This window comes from Corvus moneduloides, chromosome 1, assembly GCF_009650955.1.
Source record: "Corvus moneduloides isolate bCorMon1 chromosome 1, bCorMon1.pri, whole genome shotgun sequence".
Taxonomy (NCBI): domain Eukaryota; kingdom Metazoa; phylum Chordata; class Aves; order Passeriformes; family Corvidae; genus Corvus; species Corvus moneduloides.
In genome coordinates this window covers 4,570,729-4,594,083 of record NC_045476.1, presented here as the reverse complement: position 1 = coordinate 4,594,083, position 23,355 = coordinate 4,570,729, and the positions used below count along the sequence as shown (strand labels likewise).

Genomic DNA, 23,355 nt, shown 5'->3' with positions numbered 1-23,355 from the left:
GCATGCAAAAGTGTGTTTGCATTCCCACAGGTTTATGTTTGCATTCCCACATGCTGTTCCAGTACTCCTGGCTCCACTTTATGCTGTCAACTCTACTCGTTGCAGGGCAAGGCCATGTGTGGGCTGGCTAGGAGTGACGTTAAGGCACAGCAAAAACATTGGACATCCTCCTACTTGTGCTGAGCTGGACGAAACATGAGTCAAGTTATTCAGGTACTCTTCAAGTGTACAGTCCAGGGGTATTCAAACTAACATGGTCCAGTGATCCAGAGAAGAGCAGATAAAATGTAATACAGAGCTGTTGGAGTGAGTCCAGAGGAAGCCACAAAGATGATTAGAGGGATGAAGAACCTCTCCTATGAGGAAAGGATGAGAGAGTTTGGATTGTTCAGCCTGGAGAAGAGAAGGCCCCAGAGAGACCTTAGAGCCCCTTCCAGTGCCTAAAGGGGCTCCAGGAGAGCTGGAGAGGGACTTTGGACAAGGGCATGGAGTGACAGGACAAGGTGGAATGACTTAAAACTGACAGAGGGGAGATACAGATTAGATGTTAGGAAGAAATTCTTCCCTGTGAGGGTGGTGAGGCCCTGGCTCCCTCAGCCCTGGCTGAGGTTGCCCAGAGAAGCTGTGGCTGCCCCATCCCTGGAAGTGTCCAAAGCTGGGTTGGACAGGGCTCGGAGCAACTTGGTCTAGTGGAGGGTGTCCCTGCACGTGGCAGAGGGGGATTGGAATGAGATGATCTTTAAGGTCCCTTGACACTAAACTGTGCTGTAAATCAAGTCCCTCCTGATGGGAGAGAATTTTCTGAAAGTCCTTTCAAGGAGTTTCAAAGATAAACCGAGACTTTTCCTGGAGTTTCAATGCTTCCAGATAGTTGTTTATTAAGTCTTATCAGAGGAACAGAGCCACTAGCGTGACCCAGGTACAGCATAGAGCACAGAAAAGCAGGAGTGAAGGCTCTCTATCGAGATTTACACAGCCTTTTAAAGATATTTTAACCAATAGTTACTGAAAACATATATTATTTTCACTTTCCTGCCAATTATTCAGTAACATGACCAGGAACTGCGGAATTCTCTATCCAATCATTCCAAACTACTTTTACTGCAGAACATGGAGTAGTAGAAGAAGGAGAAGAAGGTTTAGAGAACAACAACAATCCTCCATTTTGATATTTTTTACTCTTATTTATTTACCACAAAGAGAAGCCCAAAACCTCTAAATTTTTCACCCTGTGACAATCTTACATAGTAGTCTATCACCTAATTCACACCACTGTATTTTCTAGTTCTTGTCTGATCATTGGTAATTCTTTCCAAGGTTGGATATTAAAACAGTGTTGTTCAGGGGGGTAAGAACCCTTAAAAACAGGCAGAGAAATATTCTTGGCACTCTGGGTTCCTGCAGTCCCTTCCCACCCAAACCACTCCAAGATTCTATGAAATGGATCTTCAGCCCACTAGGGGCATGAATGAGATGGAAGCAGAAGTACATCAGCTGTGCTTGGATGCCTGCATTTATGAAATGAGCTAAACCAGAGAGTCTCAGAACACAATTTCCAAAGTGGTTCCTTCAATAACTGTACATTTGGCTCCAAGCTCTTCCCTCAGCCTTTACCCTAAGTGCCTTGTTTTCCATAAAAGCCTGAAGGAGGCACTCCGCAGCCTTTCCAGGGAAAGGATAAAGGACTGAGCTCCTCTGTTCTCAGGGTACGGAAGAGGAGCACCACAGAAAATCCTCTGAAAATCAGTGCCAGAGAGACGATGGCATCTGTTATGATCCAGTTTTCAGGTCCTTAGAAATGCCTCTGCCCAAATTAAGGTGCAAACGAGACCATATGCCAGTAACAATAGTAAGGATTTTATTTTATGGTAAATATGAGAGAGAGAGAGAGAGAGAGAAAGAAAGAAAGGAAGAAAGAAGTAGAAGACAAGTGGGGGGGACAGAAAGAGTGACAGGGACAGAAGAAGGAAAATATCACCACTCCGTGGATCCCAATGATGTTCATTGATCCTCTCCAGCTGGTCTCTTGGTGGTGAAGGTCCCGCAGAAGGCACAGAGTCCCATGGGTGTACATGCTCAGGCTGGGTGGGCATGTCTGGCCATGTCCCCCTGGGGTGGGGTCAGTCTCTCACAGCAGACTCTGGGTCTGCTGCATCACGTGCAGCCCTGTGGGGCCAAGCCTCTCATGTGAATGTCCCATGGATGTGGCCTGTGGGGTTGGGGGTTCCACAGCTGGGCCAGTTTGTGTAATTTGAAGATGGGTGTTTACTGCCTCTCACCAGAGGCTGCACCACCCAAAACCTCCTCCTCCCCCCTCAGTTGGGGGGAGTCTGTGTAAACCTGGCTTCTGTGAGCTGTGCTCTCTCCCCCCACCCCAAACTCAACCTCGCAGCTGGTGGCTTTGGTCTTTTGTGGATGCATACCTTTCCCTCAGCCTGAAATGACTGAACAATGTGTTTCCCTTTATCTAACCAACGGTTTGACTTTCAGTTCAAAGTCCCACTCTTCAGGGAGGCTTCTTTGGTAGTAGCTTCTTTATAATGAGCAAAACTTTGTATCAGTGTTTGAGGCATGAACTATTTTCAGTCTCTGACAGCATCACAGCCAGTCCCTCCTGGCAGGGTACTGTCACATGGCACTGATTTTATCCAAAACTCTGTCTTCATCAAACTGAATATCCATGAGGTACTTTGGTCCATGGAAAACATACAGGCATGACAATAGAGAGAAAAAATACTCTGGTTTAAAAGTTTCTTTACACTACCAGAAAAAAATCTTTGAGCTGTACAGTTAAAGATGAAGAACCACCATGTGCAACTCCCAGGCTTCAGCTGTACCCATCCAGTGGGAAAAGAAAGGTGGACTGAGGGACATGAGATAATATGAAGGGAAGCAGAGGAAAAACACGTTTTTTTCTTCACAGTGTAAGACAAAAGTGGTCCTAAATCTTTAAAGACAAAATGGATCCAGCAAAAAAGGAATAGACTAGAACAGAGTAGAAAAGACTTGACATTTCCCAGAAAGATTTGCACTTTTTTCTAAGAGACCAACTGCCACATCCCTCCATTTCCTGGAATCAATTTGGTCCCACACTGCAGCCCAACAGCACCATTTTCCATGCCCACAGCATCATGACAGGCATCAATTCAAAGCCACCAGCACTTAGCTGAAAATTCTGCTGCCTGTTAGACATCCTTGCTCCCTGCATGCTGTTTCTTCCATCACATCTTTTCTTTTTCCTCAGCTGGGCATCTCAAATTTAAAAAAAAAAAAAAAAAAGGAGTGTTTTTTTATGAGAGAACGGGATGATCTTGCTAGACAGCCACAATAAATCACTCCTTGCAAGTGTGAGATTATTTTCAGTGCTGCATCTGCTCCAGCTCTCCTGTTAGTGAGTCCAGTTCTCTGTTGCAAGTTTATTCAGTGCTCTAGTGGGTGTCTCACTGGACAAAGCTTACAGTCTCACCTTCCTGGAGACATGACAGGAAAAACAAAGAGAAAGTTCCTCCATTCTGATTCTTGATTTCTTCTTTCCCTCAAGTAAAAAGCACCCAATTTTCTCCAGTAAGAGCACTGTTGGACACCAGTGACAGACTCAAGTGCCTGAGGACATGCTACAGAAGAAGATACAGGAAGGCAAAAAAGACAAGGAAACCCAAGAATTGGCAGTGATGGCCTGAGCAATGGTGGTGTCCTGTGGTGGAGACCCTGCCTGTCCTCAGTGCCCACACAGCACTGGGCTGCCTTTATCCACAGCCACCTGCAGACTCAGCTAGAAGTACGTGGTCTTTGTGCTCTCATTGTCTTGCCCACCATCTTTTCCTTTCACCTGCCCATTCTGAGAGCTGCTGGTGGCATTTTTGCAGACCTGGTGAAAGGGAAAAGGGTGTAAAAGCAAGGAAAGGTGTGTGATGAGCTGAGGGCAGCCGTCCCTGAGACGAGCAGCCTTCAGCAACCTGGATCCCATTCCTTACTGTTCCTGTGGACACCCTTCTCCCAGCAAGACAACAGAAGTATTGGGGTGCAATTCCACCTGGTCCCATGGGGAATGAGGGCTGGGAGCAATGAGAGGCTGAAAGCCAGAGGATGTGGCTACAAGGCACCAGCCCTTCCCTGAGGAGGGCAGGGGGAGGAAAGCGGAGCACTGGCTGTTCTATCCCATGGACAGGAATGAAGGGATGACCACCATGGGCAGGATTATGGGGGTCTCCTCCCCTCCCTCCACAGCAGGACAGCCCCATTCCATGCCCTCACACCCCTGGAACTTCTAAAGAAACCCCCAGCACATGCAACGCCAAGGGGCTCCCCACATCCCCACCCCAGAGGCAGCACCAGGAACCCACCTCAGCCAGGCGGTGGCCATCCCCCGTGTCATCTGCCAGGTCGGTGCCGCGGGTCTCGGGCAGCAGGACACAGAGCAACCCCCCCAGCACGGGGGCGCTCCCAAAGATGGCCATGGGGATGGATCGGTGGTACTGGTCCAGGAGACGGACCAGTGGGGCCAGGATCCCGGCCACCCGCGCTGACATGGAGCACAGCCCCACTCCAGTCTGCCTGTGGGAGCGAGGGGTAACGGGAGATGTGGGCAGGGAGCAGCACCCCCTGGCCACCACGGGGCTGAGCATGGCCATGGGGACAACTGGGCTCCTGCCCCATCACCACCGCCAGCCACAGCAGAGGGAAGCCCCAATGGGTGGGAAGACCTCACCTGACAATGGTGGGGAAGAGCTCAGCGGCGTAGACATAGGAGGTGGAGAAGGAGGCTGAGGCAGCAAACTTGCCAATGGTGGCCAGGATGGTGGTTGCCATGGGCTGGTCTGAGGGGAGGAGGAGAGACATCCGCTATGGGATGGGGGAGGGCTCAGCAGCAGTCACGGATGGCAACTGGGGATTGCAGGGACAACTGTGTCACCTGCAGGGAGCCATTGCCTCTGACAGGGCCTGAGCATGAACCAGGCTGCTCTGGCCTGGTGGCCACTTTCAGTGCATTCTACATCCATCATCTCACCTCCCCAGGTATTAATTTTCCCAGAGCACAGCTCTGCTGACGGGGGGCCCACTGGGCTCAGTTTTGCCCTCTTCTATCATGACTGGCAAGAAAAAGTTTATATTTTTGGAATGGGCCCTGGGGGTTCAGCCAGGCCCCTGTGTCCTGGCTCAGGCCTAGAGGGATGTGAGCCACCCTGGCTGGGAGGACAGGGCCAGCAAGGGAAGGGTTGGGGCTCTGTGCCTCCCTATCCCAGAGGATGTCCTCTCTGTATGGGATGAGGTTGTTCACCTTCAGGGATGCCGGTGATGATCAGACACACCAGGCCACTCAGCACCAGGAGAACGGCCTGGGTTTTCCTCCTCCCAAACCTCTGCAGAGTGAAGATACAACCAACACGGGCTGGGATTTCCACTGCTCCAAAGGCCAGCTGAGTCAGGTAGATATCCAGGCCAAAATTTGTCACATTCAGACTCAGTCCATAGTAGACAAAGCTGTTCACAAACCTGAAAGCCAGGCAGGGTGGCACTGAGCAGCTGTTAGCCATGAGGAAATGCAGCATTGATCTCCAATGACAACACTTTGACCAAGCCACAGCATTTCCAAGGAGATGTAAAACCAGAGGAATACCACAGGCCTGCCAAAGCTGGAAGTGCTATAACCTTTCCTGTCTTAACATCCAGAAGCATCTTAAACAGCCAGAAGCAGAAACACCTATCAGTAATTTTCAAAACGCACAAAGTGAATTTAGTTAAGAATAACCATGAATCCCTTCTTTTCTCCACCTAGAAGCCTGCAAATAAGGGACAAGGGAATGTCTTACCAGGCACATGACATGATTAAAGTCACCTTCCGCAGGTTCTTCTTCCGAAAGAGATCCAGGAAACTTCCAGACTTGGTCTGTTTCTCAGGCTTCAACTTCAAAACACAGAAAGTCAAAGAGTCAAAGCAGGAAAAGGAAACCCATGGCCAGCTCCTTTTCCACCTGCAGACCATGGAAAGCCTTGGTAGGACAGGCCTGTGACACCCAGTGCTGTGGGAGGGAGGGAGGGAGGGAAACCAGTGGGGCTGGGCTCGTGCCTCTGTGCTCTGGGTGCCCAGCACAGCGGGGTGGTGACTGAAAGGTTCCTGGGGATGAACACTTCCCCAGTGTAGGAACTTTGGGGTGGGCAAGGAGGGAACTCCCCTTCAGGCCTTTCTGCATGGAAACGCACAGACTAACCAGAGACCTTGTGTTCATCAGTCGCACTCCTGGAATCTTCAGAGGAGAAAAGCCAGGGAAGCGTAGCAGTCCTTCCCAATCCCCAGGTGGACTCCAGAAAGCTCCAGGCTGAGCTTCAGCAGAAGCTGGGCCTCTTCCCTGACCTTGTCCCCTTGTAACTCAGCTGGAGCTGGAGTCCCCCCCAGTCCATGCCCAAACCATCCCCAGTGGGAATGGAGAGAGGTTTCCGGGGTGAGCTGAGCTCCAGGGGCTGCTGCAAGGCCCAGGGCAGTGTCTGAGGACAAGAACCCCCCCAGTACCTGCTCCAGGAGCCCTGGCGGGAGGCTGCGCTTGTTGGCGGCTGCCGCCTTCTGCAGGACCTTCTTGGCTTCCTCGATTCTGCCTTTGGTCACCAGCCAGCGAGCTGACTCTGGGAGCACCCTGCCAGGAGGGGAGGCCAGGACATGCTGCTGTGACCTGCTGAGCTCCCCACAGCCCCTTTCTCTGGGACCACGTCCAGCAAGCCATGGCCACCACAGAATCAGATCACAGAACCCCAGAGTATTCTGTGTTGGAAGGGACCCACAAGGATCATCAAGTCCAGCTCTAAAGTGAATGGCCCATGGGGTCAATGGGTCTAAATACCCTAAATTTAGGCTCCAAATTTGGAGACCTGATTCAGCAAAGCAGCTGCTGCTCTCAGCAGTCCAGTGCCCCAGGGAGATTTGCTGAGCTCCACTATCTGCATGCCAATGGGAAAGACGCAGCCTGGTCCTGCAGTGCTGCCACCTCCTCACCCATGCCCTCACACTGCTGTCATGTCGGCAGGAGCTCTGTTCACATCCCACTTACCCAATGCAGAAGAAAAAGGCAAATATAGGAGCAGATCCTGCAATCTCCAGCAGCCTCCAGTTGCGAATCCCATAACTCAAACCAGCCAAAATCATCTGCCCGATGGCAAAACAGCAGTGAGAAGTGAGCACTGCCTTTGGCCGGGAGGAGGCACCGATCCATTCTGTAGCTGAAAGGAAGAAGGAAGGCTCACAGTCATAGAAATTATTTTCTCTGATGCAAACAGGGTGCGTCCCTGGAGAAGAATTATTCTGGAGGTGAGGATTAGACTAACCTCTTGAGATGGGCCACTGTCCCCTTGCCCTTCTCTGAGCACCGGCTGGGGAGAAATGCTCCCCAAAGCTCTGACTGAGGGCTGAGAAGATGCCAAAGTACCAAAGGACAGTGAAGAGCAAGACCTGTCCTCGCCACGGTGTTTTTCTAGTCAAACATGAATATTTTTATTTCTTTGCAGAGTTTTCTATTGCATCTTGAGAAGCCCCAGGGCAAGGGCACACTACTCACCTAAGGCCAGTATGGTCATGGTGATCCCTGACACAGAGGCCCCCACGACACACCTGAAGGCCATGTACACATAGAAGTGGGGCACAAAGGCAATTCCCAGGCCAAAGAAACCCTGGAGGAAGACGGAGATCAGAATGACTGGGCGGCGGCCAATCCTAGGGAGAAACAGGGAAGACACAATCGGTGTCTGGAGAGACCCCACGGAGATGGCAAGGAGCCCAGCAGGTTATACAGTGATTTTTATCACCCTGGTAAGGCTCAGACTAGACTGTGGGGTGACAAGTGAAGCATTGTACACACATGCTGTGTCTCTCTCTCTTCCCCTCCCCGTGTGGCCATGTCCTCATGGGATCTGAGGACTTTGGTCAGGGTCCCTATTAGTGAGAAGTGGTGACAAAATGCACAGGGTGCAGTGTCCAGACGGGCTCACACCACCTGCTCTGTGCTGGGCTGGCTTTGCACAGACCCTGGGCAGGGGGTTGCGGCTCCTCACCTGTCACTCAGAGGCCCAAAGATCATGGATCCCAGGAGCAGCCCTGCCATGTAGATGGCCTGGGCAATGTCGTTCAGGTCCTTCCTGTCACACACCAGGTCAAACTAGAGAAGGGAGAAAGAGATGCTTTGGGATCCCCCCTTCCAAGGATGTGAATCCCCACAGAATGCACAGGGCACACAAGTCAGAGGTAGGACAAGCCCTTGGGGCACTCAGTAGGGTCCCTCTTCCATGCACTGGGACGTGCCCCTTGTCCAGCCCAGACAACCCAGGGGAGCCTCCTGGTCAGAAAATTTTGCTCTAGGTGGGCCTGGGGTCAGAAACAGCATCTTCCTTCCTCTCAGACCACCTGACCTCCCAGAGGAGACAGGATGAGTGCAGTGCTGATTCCTGGGACAAGCAGTTAAGGAGATGTCCTGCAATTGCCAGCATCCAGAGGGCATCAATGGAAAGAATGACATGGGGAGGATCACAGAACCATAGAATGGTTTGGATTGGAAGGGACCTTAAAGATAATCTAATTCGAACCCCCCTGCCATGTGCAGGGACACCTTCCACTACCCCAGATTGCTCCAAGCCCCATCCAACCTGGCCTTGAACACTTCCAGGGATGGGGCAGCCACAGCTTCTCTGGGCAGCCTGTGCCAGGGCCTCACCACATTCACAGGGCAGAATTTCTTGCTAATATCTAACCTAAACCTACTCTCCATCTTAATTTAGCTTCTTTCTCAGCAGTTGTTACAACTGTGATGTTAGGGGTTGGACTAGATGAGTTTCAAAGGACCCTTCCAAGCCAAATCATTCCATGATTTTAAATTGGAAGGTTACCCCCTGTATACAGCGAGGTAGGTAACCCAGGGGCAGGAGGTCTCACCAGGAGTGATTCATCTCCCCACTGGCTCTGCACGTGGCCCCACTGACACCTCTATCACAGCCTGCACCCTCTCCAGCACCACACCTGGGGGCTGTGTGGTGGAGCCGAAGTCCCCAACACACACCTGCTGTAAATGTCAGCCCACCCCAGCTGATCCGTGGTCAGGCACCAGCTCTGGGGGAACTGCAGCCATTTGGGTGTCCCATCCCTTCCACATCCCAGCACATCAGCAGGCAAATACCGACCTCGGTCAGCAGGGATGGTGGCGGTTCTGAGGGGTACACCCAGCCAGTGCTGCACTTCTGTGTGTCATTCAGGCCGTAGGCCATGATGGAGTCGAGGTCCCAGTCCACCGGGGAGTACATGGAGCACTGCTCAAACTCCCCGTCGGCGCCCCGGGGCAGGGTGAGGTTCAGCTGCTCTTCCTCGGTCAGGTTGGGGCCGACGGCGCGGATCCAGCTGGTGTCACAGTGGTGAGGCACATATGGGACCATGAAAAGTTGGCAAAACTGGTGGAAAGCCACACTGAGGCAGGGGATCACAGAGAGCAGCACCAGGCATTTCTGAAATCGCCCAAAATCACCAACTGCTTTCAAAATTTCCCCGACACCTGACATTTGGCGGCTGTGTCTGGGACAGGACAGTGCTGGGACAGACTTCCCAGAGGCCTGGAATTAATGTTTAAACCTCAGATAAGCTCTGCAGTCATAGGCAGTCACTACAAGTACACCATGTAATATATTAATCATCCCTGTGCCACCCACCAACATCCAGTGCTGGCTGGAGCAGAAGGACCCCTGTTTCAGGGAACCTGGGCCACCCCCTCTGCCAGGGCCAGGTGGCACTGAAAGGGAAGAGACTCTTCTCCACAGTGACAGCAATGGCTGCATTTGTTGAACCACTCAGGAAAGCAAGGCTCAGAGGGGCCAAAACAAGCCCAGTGTGATGCAGAGCTGGGAACAGCCCAGAGGAATAAAGGGAGCTAGGTTAATGGATGGGCAGAGCCAAAGACAAGGAAGGGCAGCCAGTTAGTTCATTGTGATTCCAGGTGATGGGAGTTGCCATTTCCTTCATCTTTTGCACCTTCCCCTGTGCAACACAAGCAAACTGGGCACAGGATGTCCCCCCTTCCCACCAGTTCTGGGCCAGTCTGCAGGCTGCTGGGGGCTAAATGCAGGGAAGACCTGGGGAAGGAGTAAAGGGATGGGAGAAATTTTGACATGGGGAAATGCTGCTTGAGGCTCAAATGCCTAAAATGATCACCAAGAACATGAGTCCAGCACTGTTCAGCCCATCCCTAATGTAGGAACAGCATTTGCCTGAGGCCCCCGTTGAGATGTCCATGAGGTGCCCAAAGGCCACTTCTCCTGGCCACAGATCCATGAGAAGGGCACCGTAAAGCATGATGGAAAACAGACCATTGATGCCGCTCTGGGGTTGACCAGTGCACCCACAAAGAACAATTATTGTGGAGGTAGAGAGGAGGGAGTGCAGTTCATGCTCTCACCGCTTGTCAGGGCATAAATCCTCCCACTTTCACACCAACCTGTGTCATCCCGAGGCATTCCTGGACACGGGAAGCTCATTCCCAGCTGCATAGGGCATGCAGAGCTTGGAACAAACCTCTCAGCTGGAGACAAGCTCTCAGGGCACCATCCCAAGTGCCCTCCTGCTCTGTTTCTGCACACAACTCCTGCAGAGTTGGACTTGCGGAACAGTTTGGGTTGGAAGGCACCTGAAAGCTCACCCAGTTCCAAGCCCCTGCCATGGGCTTGGACACCTCCCACCAGACCATGTTACTCAGAGCCCCATCCAGCCTGGACTTGATCTCCCTGTCCCCCTCCTGGGGGCTGCCAAACCTCCCACCATCCCAAACAGAAACACCCCAGGGGTTGCAGACACCACTCAGACAAACCCCTTCCCCAAGAAACACCATCCAACCCAATGACAAGCAAACCACATATCAAACACCTGGCAATGGACAATTTGTTCTTTATTGATTAAAAATTAGACACATGCAGTAAAATACAAAGTCCAAAAAAGGAAAAAAAGCCTGACTATTTTACATCTTTCATTATAATCTACAATACACCAAAGTTGTGAAGAGGATCCGTTTTCATTAACAGAGCATTTTCCTTAAAAGTAGGAACTAACTTAAAATTACCACCTGCTTCCAGGTTCAGATCAGAAATTTGCACAAAAACCAAATTCTTAATGACACTGGAAAACAATTATGAACAGCATTGGCACTTACTGGAACAACATCAGAAAAGACAGTTGTCTAGCACTGTAATAGCCCAAGTAAATATTCTGGATCCCTACCCAAAAGATCTGGAGATCTAGAGAGCAAAACCCATCAGCTTCTTCCTCACTTAGTTTCTCCATTAAAGAACTACGGAACCTTGGGTTAGCGTGAGCTCAAGCTCTCTAAGTCCTGGCTTTGGGAAAATGGGGAATAACAATAAATAGATGCTGCATTGTTCCATTTGAGCAGTTTGAGTCCTAACCTTCCTCAGCACCAGTACACAAATGAACGAGGAGGTCCCCGGGGCATGCAGGCAGACGGAAAATAATACTGTACCACAACTACCTTATCTCTGTATCCTAAAGGTTCCCAACACATCCACACTGAGCACAGGGTGACGGGAAAATCTCTTCCCAAGCCAAGAAGCTCAATGGGGGCCACCATAGGGAGTGCTTTGTGACAGGCAACAGGGAATGGTGCCACTCACACTCGGCCAAACGCAGCCACCACCAACTCCCTGCTATCGGGCACGCGCTTCCTGGGCTCTTGAGAGCGACAGCTCAGCACCTCGGGATGATCTCGCTCCCAAATTGTCATCCTCCTCTCCCTTCCCTTCATACTCACCAGCCACGGGGCTGCAAACAGCCCATGGGGACACACCCAATATCCACCCAGAGGCTACAAGCAACAGGGGCGGTATAAAAAGAACATGCACAATTCAGGAAGCTTCCACAGCTGCTCATAGAGAACAAGATGTAAATACAGATTGTTCATCTGAAGACTTGGAAATTTAAAAAAAAAACCCAACAGAACAAAAGTCCTAATTGAACCTAGTCATTCCGCTCTGTTTCTGCATTGTTTGTGTCTGATGGAAACAAAGCATGTTTCCATCTGTGTGTTAAATTACAGACTTACAATTTCTGTGTAGAAAACACTCCAGAGCCAAGAGCAGTTACAAAGGCCAACTGTGAAACAGTAGGAAAAAAAAAAAAAAAAAAGAGTCAACACCATTTATTATTCACATATTGCATTACAAGTGTCTCTTATCAAACTCAGAGCATAATTTATATTATTCATGTAGAAACTCAACTTCAACACCACATGGAAAGAAAAGCTAAATACGTGTGTACAGGGGTGCAGTGACATCCTGATCAAAGATCGAGGCTTGGGCCGACACGCAGCCCGACGACCCAAGGGATTTAGTGCAGGAGGGACAAGCCCAGCGCCCGCTTTTGCCCAGTACGGCCACTCTACTGGCAATTCTTTATTGCTGTAAAACATGACAGGGAGGTTCCACGGGTACCAGCTTACAAAGGACTGGGGAACACACTGGGAGGCCAGCCAGGCATGACCAAACTGGGTTTCAGGGACACTTGGAAAGAAGTGCATCTGTTCCAAAGGCAGAGTGACACAAATCTCCACTCCCTGTGACTGTGGATATTGCGTTCATCATCTGAAAGACCAGTTTCCAGGCAGCAATGCCTCGCTGGTCTGTTTCAAGAACAGACTACATCTAAGATGCAGAATGAAAGCAGCAGGAAGGACTGCTTAATGTAAATTAAAAGGTTCAGCCCTCATGCCATGCCTGGCACTCATGTGGAGAGAACCAAAATGATAAAGAAAAAAAAAAAATTAAGGCAGTTTACAGAGGGAAGCTGACTTCTAACACCTCAAAGTCGGGGAACTTCTCAAAAGCACAAACAAAAGGGAAGGCGGCTCTCCCTCCTGTGGGTTAAGACTCTGCTTGCTTTCTCAGGTGCAAGCATTCAAACCAGCAGTTTTAAAACACACAGCCAAAGAGAAGCAGATTTCTCAGCACTCCAGGCGACCCAAACAACATGTACATTGGTGTTTCCAATAGAAGGAGAAGCAGGTAAGGAACCAAAAAAAAAAAAAATCCGTTCAGTATTAAAACTTGTGCAAAAATAGCAAGTGAAAAAAATGAAACCACATGTAAGCAAACACTTAGGCAAGATCATCAGAGCAGTGGAACCCCCTGCTTCGTACTCAGTAGTATTTTTCTTTAAAGTAAGGCAATAATAAAATGAACATGCAGGCAATGACGTGTTGGGTCTGCATGTTTGAGATGACAGATACAAAAACATGAGAGTTGTTTACAAAAGGTGTAAACGTCATCGGTAATTTCAGGAAGGTTTGTGATCCTATTAAGGAAAATGTTAAAGCTTCTAGGAAGGGGGCTGTAGTTCAATTCTTTGGCAGTAGTGGTTTTTTTTTTAGGCTAACAGAAGCATTACGAATATGCACATGTGGGTTCTCTGTTGGGAAACATCTCCTGGGACCAATGTTTAGCTGATGCTGAGCTGTGCAAATCCTATAAGTTTGCCATCATCCGGAATTTCTGAGCCATCAACACCAGATGCCTGAAACAAGAACAGAGATCCAAATAGCAACACCCATGCTCTACCTTTCAGCACAAACCACAAGCAGGTGTATCAGACACGGCCTGGGGAGGAAGCAGACACAGGACAGCTTTGCACTGTACTCAGCAGTTTGCACTACCCAAAGTTAAAATTGAGTGCTTTTATATTTTTGCCTTTTTTTTTTTTTTGAAGCTACAAAGGGCTGGTACTGAATGTCTGCCAATGTCTGCTCCAACTAGACATTTTATGTGCAATAACTGGGGCAAAACAAGTGAAAACTCCTTACAGGAAGAGTAAAAAATAAGAGCACTTACTCCTTCACTCCCAATAACCTGGTTACAACCTTTGCTTTGCCACTCCCCGAGTTCTACCACCTCTGAAAGATTCACCTGCTCTGCTCTCAGTTTTGGCTCTCTTTTTTGGCCCACCTCTCTTATTTTCCTTTTTTCTTCTTCATTTCCCCATCTCCTCCTCAGGGACAATGAATCTGTACCCTCCCTCATTCTCTTCCTCTACAAAAGCAGTCTGTGGCAATTCTTAGCCCATCCACCTGCCCTGAAATATTTCTGCAAGTGCACATCCCAAGCCCCAAAAATACCCCTTTGCAACATTTTTACATGTTTATTAGCACATCATCTCATGCTTATTTATCTCAGGTGCTGCTCAGAGGATACAAGCAGGGAGCCTGAAGTGCCTACGGTTATACAACCAGTAAGAAGCTTTGGGAAAGAAGGGAGGATTTAGAGTGCATACATCAGATGCCTGCAGTAGACATCTACATGCAATGCCTTCTCCTTGCAAGGGACAACTCGATCAGTTAGGGAACAGGAATAAATACCAGTCTGAAAGTGATGGATCTGTTTGCCTGGGGCTCTTCCACAATTTTCTGCAAATTAGCTGCAACTGAAATCACACAGACACAAAGAAAATGGGCAAGTATTAGCACAGGCCGGATAAAAACATCCCAAACTCATTAGTCCTCTTTCTATTACGTAACAAACTTTGAATTTTTACACTGATAAGGAAAGATTTAGGTCTCAATTAGACTCAGTCTACTTAAATCTAAAGCTTTGAACTGTGAAAACAATGTTATTGTTACTACACTACTTTTTCAGAGGTAGTTATTTTTCTCAGGATGTGATGGGATCAATAGTAATAAATGCCCAACTGCACTTGGAAATCCAGTTAATTTTGCACTAGTAGCTGTCCTGTGTACAAGGAACAGCTTTGCTTGCTGCACTTGGAATACACAGGCAGTGCTGACAGTTTAAAAGTCTCACCTACTGCACAGTAGGACACATTTATTTAGCAAAGTGTTGTCTGAGGCAGCTGTTCTCCCCATACAACTCGTGCTGCTGCCCCAGGGCATGTGCACCTCACACTTCCTTCCCCAGCCCTAATTAAACCCAAAAAGCCTGGCTGATTCCAGTCCCAGAGCTCTGTTGCACAGGATCTGTGAGCAGGACAGGCTTGTGCAGCAGTTTGGTAATGCATCTCTGTCATGATTTGGCTAATGCATCATTAGACTTCTTTCTGCATTACAAGGAACATTTGCTTCACAATGTTACCAACTAAATCATCACCTTGTGAACTGGGGGTTGCCTACATGTTGGCACAGAACTGTCACCAGAACTGACAGCAGTTGGGCAGACCCACTGGGGTAGAGAATCAAGGCCACAAGAAATTTTCTTATCACCCACTAATCAGATCATTTTAAACATGCAAAAGGTAACTGAAATGGTTAGAGCAGAAAAAACCCCTTGTAATTACCTATTACCAGATCTCTGCCATCAACAAGACCTGCTGAAATGAGCTCCTGAGACACACCATCTGCAGTATCTGTTGGGGAGAAACCCAAGAACCATCACCACAGAGCAGAAGTTGTCCAGCTGGTGAAGGCACCACACAGAAACATGAAGGAGCTTGTACAAACCAAACAGCAAAAGTGTTCTCTACAAAAGACAGATACCAGGGTGCACACCAGGTGCTGTGAATTCACTTGAATTCACTGAAGGGCTGCACTTTGGCCACATCCATGAGTTTTACAGCAGTGCTCCAAGCCCAACTACATCCAGCCCTTTAGGAAGGCACTGTGGACAGACATTCACACAACCGCACAACACCAAACACAAAACTTCCCCTTCACACATTGGAATTTCCCACCAGCTCACCTTTCCCTGGGGTGAATTCAAACCGAATATCATGGAGCTCTTTATTTGAATTCCTGTGGAAAGAAGAGAATTTTATATAAAAGAGACCATTTCATGGCACTGATAGGTGCCCAAAAGAAAGTGCTGTTGTTGAATAATCAGTCTGCAAAGTGAATTCTCTGCATTCTACCCCCTCAAAGGCAGAAACTCATCACTTGGGTGTGCATGTGGAAGCAGCACAGTCTGCCTCCCAACCTGACAGAGCCTGGGCCACTCCAGGATAGGTGAGTGCCGCCTCTGTGGTACAAGGCCATGTTGTTCCACTGTCTCAGCAACTCATATCCCTCAGCAGAGGTATCCCTGGAGTGCATGTTTCAGAGGAGGGAAGTGCTCACTGGCTGCAGATGCAAACCCACTATGGAAGCGATGCTCAGAATCCCCACTCTAACACCTATCAACAACCAGGATGCCTCCAGAGATGAGAGGCAGGTTCTTTTAATGAGAAACAGCAGTTTGTGCAATGAGTGCAGAAGAATCCTTTGTTCTGCCTATTTCTAGTGACACAGACCAGAATCCACTCCCTGAACTGGGTAAAAGCTCTTCACTCTCAGAACCGGCTGAAGTCTGAAGTTGTGCATGAAGATTAAGATCGTTCAGCACAAGGCCAGAACCCCTGGATCCCTGAATCCTCTAAGGGAACCCAGCTAATATTTCCTTCCCACTCCATTAGAGTTTAGCAATGTTTACACAAATATGAAAACCTCTTTCGATACACAGGTTTTACCAAACTGAAGTGGATGTGATAAACTGCTTTCCCAGGTCCCAGTTTCGGAAGAGCAGATGAAATCCAAGCTGACAATGTTTAACCCAGTGTCCCTCTCTGCAAAGGTTCATGTTGACAGAACAGGACAGTTTTGTGCCCTTACCTTAACCTTAATACAAGGTTGATGGGGACTCTCACGTCTTCCTGTACCGGAGCTGCAGCAGGGGCTGCAGGTGGAGCCTGCAATGGGATTACATCATTTTAAAGCAGGTTAACAATTCCTTGCTCTGGCTTTAAAACTAGAGGTAACCTTGATCAGCTGTAGATGAAAGTTTAACTCATCGTTGGAATCATGGCACTACAGTGAGAAGGACAACAGACCAACGAACCAGGGAAACTTCACACTTGAACAGGAGGGTCTCTGCAATTGCCTTGAAAAGAGTAAAAGCTGCACAACTTTGAGAAACGCCAAAATGGCAGGAGACTTCAGAAGTGCTAAATGTAAAATGATTGCTTGCTTTGCATTAAAACTTAAGGTTTTTGGATATTCATGGCAGCTTTAAGACCTCCTGTGTTTTAATCCCTGCCCCAAATACCTGATTTAAAAACCTGATACAACTCTATCAGTAAAAAATTTAATTTGCAGATTAGCATGTACTCTCCGTTATCTTTTTTTTCCCATGAAATCAAAGACTTTAAGAGCATCTAGCAGCAGTTTTATAGCTGCCTATTTTCAATTCTAAATTACTTCTGAGTAGTTACTGGAATGTGTAATCAAAGCATTTTATACTTGTCAGCAGTAGATTTCCAGTAGGGAAGATCCAAGAGTTGCCCTGCACTTGTTACAGCACTTGTGATATTTCCAGTAAAGAGCTACGTGTTAGTCAATCTCCACCAAAAAAACCCAAATAAAACAGAGAGGGGTCGGTCACTTGTACTGCCCATGCTGAGGCAAGGGTTTTATACCTGCAGGAACAAGACAGACACAACACGAGGCTGATAATTTAAGCATAGAAGTCTTGACCAAGTGTTTTGCATCTAGACCACTTGTTTTTTCACAGGAGAAAAAAAATAACCTTTCATTTAAGACTAGCATTTTACTCCAAGGTGCTCTTGGCCCAGCAATGCAGCTCAGGGCTTCTGATCACAACCTGGTTTCTGTTGAAGCTGAAAACCAAGTCAGTGAAAACAAACAAGGGTTCATGGAGAAGTCCAGAGCTCTGCAAAACAGTAACCAGTGAGAGAACAAGAACCAGAGGAGATAATGCCATAATGGTAACACACTGACACAGAGAGCTCTGAGGAAGAACATACTGACACTAAGAGCTATAGAGACGAACACACTGACATAAGTTCATGAAGTTCAGCTTAGGACAAGCTACCAATAAATCAGGTATTGGGCACTAGTGGCAGATACTCTGCTAGTGCAAATCCAAAGTGTCACTGACACCAACACTGCTCCAGCCTTCACTGATGCTGGTGTTTCAACTGCTGCATAAAATTCAGGGATTAAACACCGGCCTTTATTTAAGAGATTTGAAGGGGTTTGATTTAAGTATTAAAGCCATTTTAATGTTGCCAAGAATATGTCAAACTTCCATGGTTTCAGATTGTCCTAGCACATCTGGAATAGAACAGCTAAGGGAAAACCTGAACGCTGGCAGGAGGGGTGTTTGCTCTTACCTGGGCTGCTGCTGGGGCGGCTGCTGCTGCTGGGGCTGCTGCTGCTGCTGGGGCTGCTGGAGGAGCCTGGCTGGGTGGAGGTACAGCAGCTGGAGGTTGTGCAGGTGCTTGTCCTGCAGCCTGAGGTAGTTCAGTAGGTGCCTGTGCTGGAGCATTGAGTGAAGGACCTGGAGGCTCAGCTGATGGAAACAGCTGCAAGCAAAAAGGAGTTTTAATGAGAAAAGCAACTCAGAGAGTTCTGATTCAAGCACCAGCTTTCCCAGAAGTGCTTGTCTGCCACATAAATCATTTAGAGAAGTTCTAATGCCAAGGGCATTCCCAGGCCTCCAGGACATTAACGCTGATCCCAAGTTGGTGTTCAGGGGTTTAACGTGTCCTTATGTCCAGGGACCCATTCTGTCCTGACATTTGCAAGTTTTACTCATCAGTAAACCAAGATACCAGCATGGCTGTTGATCTTGGACAAAAATTCCGTGCTGTGGCAGGGCTGCGTGCCTTGCTATCCTATCCAGCTGGGATGAGAGCATCCTATCTTTCAATCTTCCTCTCTCCTGGAGTCTGAGTCCTACTTATATTTCCAAGTAGCCACGCACTCAGAGCAGAACAACCCTGCTTTGACTTGTAGTTCCTTTCAGAGAACAAAACCCAGCAAAGCAGTGAGATAACTATCGACAACTAAGCCTTTCCAAGCAAATGTCAGAGTTACTTGGGTATCGATGGAAAGTGAATTCAGAGGTCTTCAAATCACACTAGAGAAGGTTTAGGATTGGACTTGACTTTGGTCTCTTGCAAAACACAAAATCAACTAACCAAACAAAAAAAGCCACTCCCCCAAAAAAACTCTATATGAAACTAATTTGAGGGTGGGGAAAAAGAGCTAAATGGAAGTTTAATCTCTTTTTTACCTCTTGTTATTCAGTACAGAGAAACCAATTTTGGCATGGTAGCCAAAGAACTGTCAGTTTGACAACACTTCAGTGTGCCCTCCAGCTCACTCTGACGGGTTGTAGGAAATATAAATCATCTTCAATGTTGGAAACCTGGACAGGAGACTTCCAGTGGGAAAACTCACCCCAAAGGGATTCTGGTTTTCAGCTTTTTGTTTAAATTTAGAATTTATGCCAAATTACAGTGCCAGAACTGTGGTCCTTCTCAAGATCTCCCTTTATAAACACTTCTTGGAAACGAAGGAAGAACAGGACAGCCCAACTCAAGACTAATTTCTAGGAGACAGCTCTGTTTATCTTTCAACACAGGTAGGGAAAAGACAGACATAGCACAGCCTCTGGAAGATAAGCAGTCCCTATCACTGACAGATAAGATATACTGATATTCCTAATGTAAGAAACAGTTCAGAACTGAAGAAAGATGATAAATTGCAACTGAAGTTTTGTTTGCTATCAAATACTACTACAGATTTCTTTTACAGTTCTGAGCACAGGTTCCAAAGCAGAGAATCAGAGAATGCAAACCAGACATCCTAAAGTTGTGTTCTGTTGGGTTTGTGTTGTTTGGGGTTTCTTTTAAGGAGGAAATGAGAAGACAGTTGTTTTGCTTAGATTATTCTTGTGACCAATTCATTACCTTACAACAAACAGTCTTTTGCCATAGCAAGCTGACAAGACATACAACAAACCTCAAGAAGAGCTCTTGGCATTACACAGCCAAGGATTCCTTTTATAGGGAGCTCTTCAAACAGAGCTCAGCTAGATACCAGCTTCTACTTCACACAGTATTGTGTACAAAGGCTAATAAAGCATGTTCCTTAAAACAACAGCAGTAACAAGGAGTCATCTTTTCAAGAAGCCATTTGCAATTATAACTTACCTCGGAATTCTGTACAGGTTCTTTCACTCTGGGAGACTGAAAAACAGAGAAGAAGATGTCATTGCCTAGACCAAAGTGAAGCTTACTGACTAGGAGGACTTGTCAGAACCATACTGAACACGAGAACCCTACATAATTGTTTGAAGTTCCATATGTGTATTAAGATGCACGATAAAAGGGACACCACACGATTTGTTGTCATATTGTACCACCCAGAAACACCGTCACATTTCAGAACTTGCAGACAATATTTCCACAGTGGCACACAGTACCCTAAGATGCTATCACGGTTACCCATTAGCAAAATCCAGGACTCCCAAAGATCACTCAGATTGGATCAAACTACTTATGCACCAAGAGGGGAAAATACATTTTAAGCTACTCAAATCTGGCAGAAAAACACACACACAGACCTGCCTGGCAGAACTCTGCTAGAAAACAAATTCCCCTCCTTTACTTAGGGAGGTGGTTTCCACACCAGCTTGCTCAAAACATACAGACCCTTTGTAGGGTGGGAGGCGGGAATCAGCCTTATTTGTGCTGCCTTTTAGAAGGAAATCCCTGGCCTGCTGTCCCTGCCCTTGGACCCTGCATTCTGCTGTGCTCTTTGTGAGAGAAAGCAGAGAACTGACAGGTAGGTGTACACTCAGCCATGAAACAAAAAGACCAGTTGAACATAGAGGAAAGTGCAGGCAAAGCAACATGACCAACCTTTGCTTATCAGTAAAACAAAGATAATACTGCACTAGCTGTTTCACACGGCCAGGGAGGAATTGCCAAGTACTCCTAGAAAGCCCTGCAACGTAGAGAGCCTGCAGCTTTGACTTCCAACAAGTCCAATTACTGTGTGGAGATAAGTGGAACGGTTTGGTCCATGATGGGAATAAAAAAAATACCTGTTCCTTCTGCACATAATGGTCTAACAGGTTGCTGTTTGGACAGTACAGGCTGGACAGCAGAACATTAAGTGCCATCATGCCCCTACTCTGAGCCAGTTTCTGCACTAACCAATGCCACTACCTTAACAAGTGCAGATCAGAGCAATTTGTAACATATGGCTCAGAGGCTTCTCGTGAGAAAAGGTTAAGAAGTCTTACTCTCAGAACAGCAAGTTTCAAAAAGCTCTCTGGACAGGGGAGACGGAACAGTTCCCTCCGGATGACTATGTGCAGGCAGTGTCAGGAAAAAAGTCACACAGCCGGAAAGGTAAAGCCTGAAATCCATCTCAGTGTGCTCAGCCTTCACTTGACAGTTACCAGGTGGGATGAAAAATATGGCATTCCTCCCAGAGCCCTGCTCCACATCTGCAGGCCACAGCTGCTGCAGTGCTCTTCCAGGAACAAAGCTCACATCCAAGTGTACCTGGATGTCTCAAGGAATTACGTAAAAGGAACTTGTCTGAGAGATCAGCGTGCTAAGCACTGTACAGATGAGTACAGAAACACTGGCCCGGCCCCTGAGCTGACAACTGATCCAGATAAATGAAACACAAGTGGTGAGAGCCAGTTGAATATGAGCCAGGAGTGCCCAGGTGGCCAAGAAGGCCAATGGCACCTGGCCTGTATCAGGAATAGTGTGGCAGCAGGACCAGAGCAGTGATTCTTGCCCTGTACTTCGGCACTGCTGAGGCACCTTAAGTGCTGTGTGCAGTTTTGGACACCTCATGGCAAGAAGGACATTGAGGGGCTGGAGCAACTCTAGAGAATGGAATGGAGCTGGGAATGGGTCTGAAGCACCAGGCTGACAAGGAGCAGCTGAGAGAGCTGGGGAGGCTCAGACTGGAGAAAAGGAGGCTCAGAGGAGACCTCCACACTCTCTACAATTCCCTGACAGGATGGTACAGACAGGTGGGGATCAGTCTCTTTTCCCAGTAACAAGGGAAAAGAGGAAATGGCTTCAAGTTGCACCAGGGGAGGTTTAGATTCTATATTAGGAAAGACTTCTTCACTGAAAGGGTGCCCAGGGAAGTGGCAGAGTCACCATCTCTTGAGCTGTTCAGAAAACATGAAGAGGTGGCCCTTGGGAACAGGGTTTAGTGGTGAACAAAGTGGTTCTGGGCTAGCAGTTGGACTCAGCAACTCTGAAGGTCTTTTCCAACCTTAACAATTCTATGATTTTATGAAAAACATGGTCAGGAAGAACACAGCATAAACATTAAAAAACATTTACCTAAGGCAGAAATAGGATGACTTTGGGGATTAGTTCTAACTAATTTTTGCTTGTGTAATCAAAGATGATGTGAGTAAGCAGTGAAATGTGACTACACAACTCACCACCGCTCAGATTTATTGGGTAACAGAAGGTGCACTATTTAAAAGCCCCCAGAGTGCAACTGCTTTAATTTGAATTCAAGGTTTCAAATGTAGAGAGGAAGGAAGTTTAGAAGGTCTTTATATCCAAAAGGTAATGTTGACCCAGGAAGTCACCATAATCAATGAATGGAAGAGACATTTCTGGCTCTGGGTGTAATAAATATTTACCTGCTGTCAGATGCAGTCCTCAGAAAAGACTTTTAAAATATACATTTGCACATATTAAATTCACCCTATTTTTTAATGTAAAGTGGAAACAAGTAAAAAATACCAACACCTTCCATTTATGTAGATGATTTTATGCAGGTTAATACTTCAGTATTTTGGCACATTAAGTCAATCTGCAGGGCCTCCTTTTACTTTGTGGCTGACAGCAGTAAAATGCAGGTACAGATGGAATCACAGAATCACAGAATGTTTTGGGTTGAAAAGGACCTTTAAAAATCCTCTACTCCACCTCTACAGCAACGGGCAGGAAAAAAAGGTGCCACCTAGTTAACACAAGTTATTCTATCCAACAGCTTGGTTAAAATTGCAGAGGGATTACAGGTGGAATTTACACCCAGTGTTTGAAATATGGCCAAAAACACAGGACAAACACTAGTCCTCAGTAACACCACCATATTCATGGCAAAAACTGGCAGTTTGGATACAAGTCTTAGGACTGCTTGAAAATTAATCAGATTCAAGTACCCAGGCAGACGTGTAGTGAGGTCTGAGGTGCCACATGCCCTTCCTGACATCACAAAACATATAGGTGCCCCAAAATACTGTGTTACATACCCATGGGCTGCCTCCAAAATAGTAATGTACATCTGCAGGGAGGTAACTGAATTAAGACCTACTGCTCCAATGTCCATCCTAAAGCTTTGCTGGATGGGAGACCTACAAGCAACGGCCAAGCACAGCCCAAATGAAAGCAGTCAGGACAGGCAGCAGCACAAGGAAAATGTATCAAAGCATCAAGTAAAAAACTGTCTTGAAAAGGAGCTTGTAAACATGTGTGTCAATCTGCTTTTTTCTGCCTAAGAGGAAAGAAACAAGTAAGTACTGTTCAAAACACAGTAAACAGTGTGAAGTCAC

General features: G+C 47.5%; 2 protein-coding genes across 3 annotated transcripts in view; both read right to left on the bottom strand.

The window, feature by feature from the left end:
- Window positions 1–3,218: 3,218 nt before the first annotated feature.
- LOC116439137 (solute carrier family 22 member 13-like) lies at window positions 3,219–9,580 on the bottom strand. Of its 2 annotated transcripts, none has more exons than XM_032098282.1 (10): window positions 9,157–9,580; window positions 8,038–8,141; window positions 7,545–7,699; window positions 7,041–7,209; window positions 6,509–6,629; window positions 5,811–5,905; window positions 5,279–5,493; window positions 4,709–4,817; window positions 4,344–4,550; window positions 3,219–3,868 (listed from the first exon to the last, which is right to left on the bottom strand). In XM_032098282.1, exons 1-10 carry the CDS (start codon window positions 9,526–9,528, stop codon window positions 3,826–3,828), a joined length of 1,590 nt encoding a protein of 529 aa, XP_031954173.1. In that variant the 5' UTR covers window positions 9,529–9,580; the 3' UTR covers window positions 3,219–3,825. The 2 variants fall into 2 exon arrangements, with proteins under 2 accessions (XP_031954173.1, XP_031954164.1); XM_032098273.1 differs by having other exon boundaries at window positions 4,344–4,554; window positions 9,157–9,579.
- Window positions 9,581–11,928: 2,348 nt separating this feature from the next.
- The window catches only part of OXSR1 (oxidative stress responsive kinase 1), an 87,249-nt gene continuing 75,822 nt past the window's right edge, over window positions 11,929–23,355 (bottom strand). The window contains exons 12-18 of the mRNA XM_032098258.1: window positions 19,961–19,996; window positions 18,134–18,325; window positions 16,614–16,690; window positions 15,709–15,761; window positions 15,308–15,376; window positions 14,376–14,440; window positions 11,929–13,537 (exon numbers count right to left, since the gene is read on the bottom strand). Coding sequence (XP_031954149.1) covers window positions 13,463–13,537; window positions 14,376–14,440; window positions 15,308–15,376; window positions 15,709–15,761; window positions 16,614–16,690; window positions 18,134–18,325; window positions 19,961–19,996 — 567 coding nt within the window. The 3' untranslated portion in view covers window positions 11,929–13,462. The remainder of the gene's footprint in view (window positions 13,538–14,375; window positions 14,441–15,307; window positions 15,377–15,708; window positions 15,762–16,613; window positions 16,691–18,133; window positions 18,326–19,960; window positions 19,997–23,355) is intronic.